General features: G+C 51.0%; 2 protein-coding genes across 6 annotated transcripts; one reads left to right on the top strand and one right to left on the bottom strand.

Moving 5' to 3' along the window:
* Positions 1-989: 989 nt before the first annotated feature.
* Srsf2 (serine and arginine rich splicing factor 2) lies at positions 990-4,042 on the top strand. Of its 5 annotated transcripts, XR_007832043.1 has the most exons (5): positions 990-1,420; positions 1,672-1,982; positions 2,251-2,354; positions 2,994-3,099; positions 3,602-4,042. XR_007832043.1 is itself a non-coding variant. In XM_051159111.1 (3 exons), exons 1-2 carry the CDS (start codon positions 1,059-1,061, stop codon positions 1,973-1,975), a joined length of 666 nt encoding a protein of 221 aa, XP_051015068.1. In that variant the 5' UTR covers positions 990-1,058; the 3' UTR covers positions 1,976-1,982; positions 2,994-4,042. The 5 variants fall into 5 exon arrangements, 2 of the variants coding, with proteins under 2 accessions (XP_051015068.1, XP_051015069.1); XR_007832041.1 differs by lacking the exon at positions 2,251-2,354; XR_007832042.1 differs by having other exon boundaries at positions 2,994-4,042.
* A 639-nt stretch (positions 4,043-4,681) lies between these two features.
* On the bottom strand, positions 4,682-6,065 carry Mettl23 (methyltransferase like 23). Its single transcript, XM_051159110.1, is given in 4 exon segments — positions 4,682-4,857; positions 4,944-5,028; positions 5,108-5,347; positions 5,996-6,065. Coding segments are annotated over 4 exon segments (555 nt in total). The 3' UTR covers positions 4,682-4,697.
* Between the last annotated feature and the right edge of the window lie 5 nt (positions 6,066-6,070).

Raw genomic sequence — 6,070 nt, 5'->3', positions numbered from 1 at the left:
CTCCTTCCCACCGGCACAGCTGGGGCTCTCCAGGGACCTGACAGAACGGGGAGGAGACCCCGGGCCAGCGCGCAGCAACTCCGGGTGCAGGTTAGGGGATTAGGAGCAAGGACGGGCGGTAGCAGCCTCTGGGGACCCGCCTTCCCCCGCCTGCCTGACTCACAGCCGATCACGAGGCCGGTCAGCTGACCGCTACGTGGGCGCAGCGCCCGCCGGGAAATGTAGTCCGGGGCGCCGTGGACGGGGGGGGGGGGGGGGGGGGGGGGCGGCTAGCGCGTGCCTCCCGGTTACACTACCCCGGTTCCTTCCGTAAGCGGAAAGGACCGGGAGAGTGAAACCAGGTAGCCAGAGCGCAGCGAGCTAAAGTCAAGGGCGGCGGGAGTGGGGAACCTGAGGTGGCCTGGGACACAGGCAGAGGGGAGCAGGAGAACCCCTCCAGCAGGCGGGGCTGACCGGGGCGTGGAGCCCCGGTATTGGCGAGGGAAGGAGGCGGCGCCCTGGAGGGGAGCGCTTCCTCTTCCTCCTTCCACACCCCCCCCCTCCCCGCGCCTTCCTTCGCGGGCCTCGCCGGCGGAAAGAGCATTTGGCGGGCTTTCTAACTGCTTTCACAAGCCGCTCCCCCCCCACTCCCTCCCTTCCTCCCTCCCTCCCCACGGCAGTGACTGCGCGCTTTCCGCCCTCCCGCCGCGCTTTGCGCAGGCGCACCGGGGAGGGGCGGGGCGCGCCGCGGCGACGTTACGGAGCGCGGCGGGGACGAGCCAATCAGAAGATTCATTTCCGGGTGGCGCGGGCGCCATTTTGTGAGGGTGGGTATAAATAGGCGCTGGGTCCCGCCCGCCCGTTCAGTTGCCGCTCGCCAGTCCGGGCTGCGTGTTCTCCGTGACGGCTGTGTCGGCTCCCAGCGCCAAGTCCACGCGGACGGCAACTGCCAGGAGAGGCGGCGCGGCTTGCGGCCGCCGCGGCCTGAGGGAGCCGCGCTTCGGGCCGGGAGCGAGGGGCCTGCGCAGGGCGTCAGCGTCTCGGCGCCAGTCGGCGAGGCCCAGGGCCGCCCGCCAGCCATGAGCTACGGCCGCCCGCCGCCCGATGTGGAGGGCATGACCTCCCTCAAGGTGGACAACCTGACCTACCGCACCTCACCCGACACGCTGAGGCGCGTCTTCGAGAAGTACGGGCGCGTCGGCGACGTGTACATCCCGCGAGACCGCTACACCAAGGAGTCCCGCGGCTTCGCCTTCGTCCGCTTCCACGACAAGCGCGACGCCGAGGACGCCATGGACGCCATGGACGGGGCCGTGCTCGACGGCCGCGAGCTGCGGGTGCAGATGGCGCGCTACGGCCGCCCGCCCGACTCGCACCACAGCCGCCGGGGCCCGCCACCCCGGAGGTACGGCGGCGGCGGCTACGGACGGCGGAGCCGCAGGTGAGCGGGGCCGCGGGCGGGCGGGCGGGCACAAAGGTAGCGCGCGCGGAGCACGTGGAGGGGCGGGCCCCTCCCCTCCCTCGCGGCCTGGGCGGTGGCAGGGCCGGGCCGCTCGGTGCGAGACCCCGCCTCGCGGCGAGGGAAATGGCGCCGGTGCAGCCAGATAATGGCGGCGGGGAGGGTGGAGCGGGCGGGGCTGCCCCGGCGGCCCGCAGCTCACCCTGTCGGCGTCGCCCGCGTCCCGCCCGCAGCCCTCGGCGCCGTCGCCGCAGCCGGTCCCGGAGCCGGAGCCGTTCCAGGTCCCGGAGCCGCTCTCGCTACAGCCGCTCCAAGTCTCGGTCCCGCACCCGGTCCCGCTCGCGCTCCACCTCCAAGTCCAGATCCGCGCGGAGATCCAAGTCCAAGTCGTCGTCGGTCTCCAGATCCCGCTCGAGGTCCAGGTCCAGGTCGAGATCCAGAAGCCCTCCCCCGGTGTCCAAGAGAGAGTCCAAGTCCAGGTCGCGCTCCAAGAGCCCCCCCAAGTCTCCAGAAGAAGAAGGAGCTGTCTCCTCCTAAGAAAATGGTAATGTCTGCGGGCCTCTGAGACACACCCTGACTCCCGTGGGGGATGAAGTAGGTCTTTTGAGCCGTGTTAGTAAAGGTGACTCCTGGTATTACAGAGTACTGCTCTGAAGTTACTCGGCTTTGGGAGTGATGCTGAAGAGGGGTCTGCAGAGAGGACTGTGTAAAGCTTAGATAGTAATGGCTGTTTCATACTGTTTGAGACCTATTAATGAAAATGACTATTTCTTGCTGTTTTTATCCAACGTCTGCATTTTCCCCCTTTAAAGCTGCGGTCTCCTGTTTGATAAAAGAATATTGGCCAGTATTGCAGATTTTAACTGATTTGGCTGATCCTCCAGGGACCAGTTTCTGTGGGCGTGTATTGGAGCAGGTTTGTCTTTAAATGTTAAAGATGCACTATCCTCATAGAGAAAAACAATCAGTTCAACTGTTGTTGTACTGACTGGGACTTCTTACTCTAATGGATGTGGCAAAGGAATTGCAATTAAGAAGCAATGAACTTTTGGAACCCCAAAAGACAGTTAACAGGTATTGCACTGGGTGGGGAAAGGATAGTGTGTCTTTAACTCTAAAATTGTTTGGTCCTGTTTTTTTTTTAAAGGAAAGGGCCCTAAGTAGCTGACTAAGAACATCCTCAACTGCCAAATGTTTCATTTTCAAACATCTTAAAGTGTAAACTAATTTCTGATAGCAAGTTTTTGTTTGAATACAGCCCTACCCTGCCCTCCCGGTTTTTTTTGTTTCGTTTTCTTTTCTTTTTACTTCTCCTCCCCTTGCCTTTTTTTGCCTTGGTTATTTGGCCAAGAATCATTGAACATGTGCTGGTGGTAGCCTTTGGGGGAAATTCCCATTTGGGCCTTTAAAACTGAAAGTGGCCGGGTGGAACCTTCTGTAACCTACTTGTTTCACCAGAGCCTTAGTAAGTACCTGCCTGATACTGAAACCGTATGCGCTTTGGTGCCTTTGTAGTGGTGGAGGGTAAGCTGAACCTTTTTCTTTTCAAACCTAGATGGATCGGCAAGCAGCTTAACAGAGGACATTGGGGGACAGGACCACAAACTCAGTCCATCGGTCCATAGAAGAGTCCTTGGAACAAGCAACTGGCTATTAAAAAGGTTATTTTGTAACATTTGTCTAACTTTTTACTTGTTTTAATCTGCCTCAGGTGGCAAACTTCATTTTATGTGCCATTTTGTTGCTGTTATTCAAATTTCTTGTAATTTAGTAAGATGAGCGACTTCAGATTTCATTATTGGATTGGATTATTTGAGGTAAAATTTTTTTTGTTTATAGTGCTGACTTTTTTGTTTGAAATTAAACAGATTGGTAACCTAATTTGTGGCCTCCTGACTTAATAAAGAAACTGCAGCCATTACACACAGCCTAAAGCTGTCAGCAGATTGACTCAACATTGCCTTCACTCCTTAAAATTAAAATACCCACGAAAGTTGGTGTAATTTGTTTATATATGTTATTTACCTTCAGGTCTAAATGATAATCTGAACCCAAATTTGTATAAAGACTTTTCAGGTGAAAGACTTACTTTTTTTTTTTTTTTAAAGGATTGTTTACCCAACACAATTCTAATCTCTTCTCTTATGTATTTTTGTGCACTAGGCGCAGTTGTGTAGCAGTTGAGTAATGCTGGTTAGCTGTTAAGGTGGCGTGTTGCAGTGCAGAGTGCTTGGCTGTTTCCTGTTTTCTCCTGATTGCTCCTGTGTAAAGATGCCTTGTCGTGCAGAAACAAATGGCTGTCCAGTTTATTAAAATGCCTGACAACTGCACTTCCAGTCACCCGGGCCTTGCATATAAATAATGGAGCATACAGTGAGCACATCTAGCTGATGATAATTACACCCCCCCTCCCTCAAAAAAATATGGTAAATCTGATCATCCTCGTTCATGTATGAACTTAAAAATCAGAAAAAAAATGTTAAGGAAACAAATGGTTTGTAACTTTGTAAGTACTTAAAACATGGTGTATCTTTTGCTTATGAATATTCTGTACTATAACCATTGTTTCTGTAGTTTGATTAAAGTGTTTTCTTGATGTTAAAATTTGAGAATATGTTGTCTTTTTCTCCCTGCCCCCCATTTAATCCCCATTTAAGTGCGATTAATTCATGTAATAGCTTTAAAGGTGAAATTGAGCAAGGTTTTCCTTCCTTGCTCAATGCTTTTTAGGAGCACTTAGTCTTCAGTGTCTTGTGTTTGGTGTTCACAGATACAGGGTTATTCTAAGTATTGGGACTGAGAGCATGTCCTACTTTTTCCCCCCCAAGACAAGGTCCTGGCTGGCCTCGAAGTCAGATCTGCCTCCCTAGTGCTGGGATTAAACATATGTTTGTCATCATGCACCTTGCAAATACGTCCTTTAATGATTGAGAGCATCTAAGTTCTTTTCAAGTTTTAATAAACATTACACTGCCCATGAGTGTTGTCCTAGGTATGGCACAGCCTTATGGCCTGTGCAGGTCTGACCATCTTCTGGTCCATTCATTGCATTTGTTCAAGAACACTCAATTTAAAAAAAAAAAAAAGATTTATTATGTATAACGTGTTGTGTGTGCGCTTGCATGGCAGAAGGCACCAGATCTCACTACAGATGGTTGTGAGCCAACATGTGGTTGCTGGGAACTGAACTCAGCCTCTGAAGAATGACTTCTTGAATCTTCTGAGACATCTCTTTAGCCCCAAGACAAACTCAGTTAACTCAGTTCTTTGCAAAGGAGATAACCAGCATTTCAACAGTATGTCTTCCTGGAAGGGTAGACTCTGCTATATCTTCCTTGTCTGCATCAAAAGACTCCAGAGGAATATGGACACATCTCATGTCCCACTTGTAGAGCAAGCCTTCAAGTGACCAGTCAGCACTTGGGAGAGAAATCAATTATGTCTTCTCTGGTTTAATGCATTTGGATGATCATTGTAAAAGGAATTAATAAGCATGCATACTCACCTTCTGACCTGGTATGTAGACCAAAATTGAGCTTCTGGATTCCTTTGCATCAGAAAGTATACTGTAGCTAAAATGCTTTCAAAGTCTATGGGGGGGAGGGGAGTGCTTTTTTAGTGAGTTCTATAAAAGGGTCTCTAGCCAAGTTTGCTATAGATTAAGCTTACCTTCTGGTTCAAAGAACACATCAGATGCAAGAATGATGTCTTGTGGTGGCAAAGACAGAAGGTCTTTTGATATGTGGCCCCATGTCAGTCCTACAATTTGCACCTGGGGCAGGTTATTCATCTGGCAGCTTTGCCAACAGATATCCAGACAGTGAGGAAACTCTGAGCTGTCAGATAGTATTACTTCTGCACCACATTTAGCAGCCAAAATCCCTGGAAGGCTCACTCCAGCTCCAATCTAAATGAAGACGGTATTTAGCTTTCACCAGGTGTGGTGGCACACATGCATGCCTTTAATCCCAGAAGAGGCAGGTGGATCTCTGAGTTGGAGGTCTACAAAGAGTTCTAGAGCAACCAGGGCTATTACACAGTTTGTGTGTTCTGGACTGGCTTTGAACTCAGATCTGCCTGCTCCATCTCAGAGCTAGGACTAAAGGCATATGACAACGCCTGACAAGCCCAAAATTTGAGCTTTAGCAGTTTGGCTAACTAGTTTGCTATAAAGTGGTAGTGCATGCCTGCTTTAGCATTTGATTTTGCTTCCATATTAACGCAGCTTAATTTACAATGCAGACTTGTGCTACTACCTACCATGGTTTCCAGCCTCACATGATCTGGAGTAGAAACACCTGACCACATGTAGTGCCAGAAAAGGTGAACTGCATAGCCAGTTGTGCCACTAACTGGTATTGCCGTTACAGCCAACATCTCCAGATTTGAGCTACTCAGAATTTTAGTAATTTAAAAATGTGAAGACCTTTCCCAGTCCAGAATTTCAAAGTTGGCCAAACCACCCGATTTTAAAAATACTTTAGACTGGCTAGCACGAAGAAATTAATATAACGCAGCATTCTTAAAACTACTGTTACCTCCAAGACGGCTTTCCCTGGCAGAGATCTTCTGTGGAACCACAAGTATTGGGCCAGGACTACAGCACAAGGCCAAGCATACATCCCATACTGG

This window comes from Acomys russatus, chromosome 16 (assembly GCF_903995435.1).
Source record: "Acomys russatus chromosome 16, mAcoRus1.1, whole genome shotgun sequence".
NCBI lineage: Eukaryota > Metazoa > Chordata > Mammalia > Rodentia > Muridae > Acomys > Acomys russatus.
This window is presented reverse-complemented; position numbering and strand designations above follow the sequence as displayed.

Bases quoted from the DNA above. Each gene is read 5' to 3' on its own strand.
- Srsf2 (XM_051159111.1), top strand. From the start codon at position 1,059: ATGAGCTACGGCCGCCCGCCGCCCGATGTGGAGGGCATGACCTCCCTC. The intron at 1,421-1,671 runs GTGAGCGGGGCC...TCCCGCCCGCAG, and splicing joins TACGGACGGCGGAGCCGCAG to CCCTCGGCGCCGTCGCCGCA.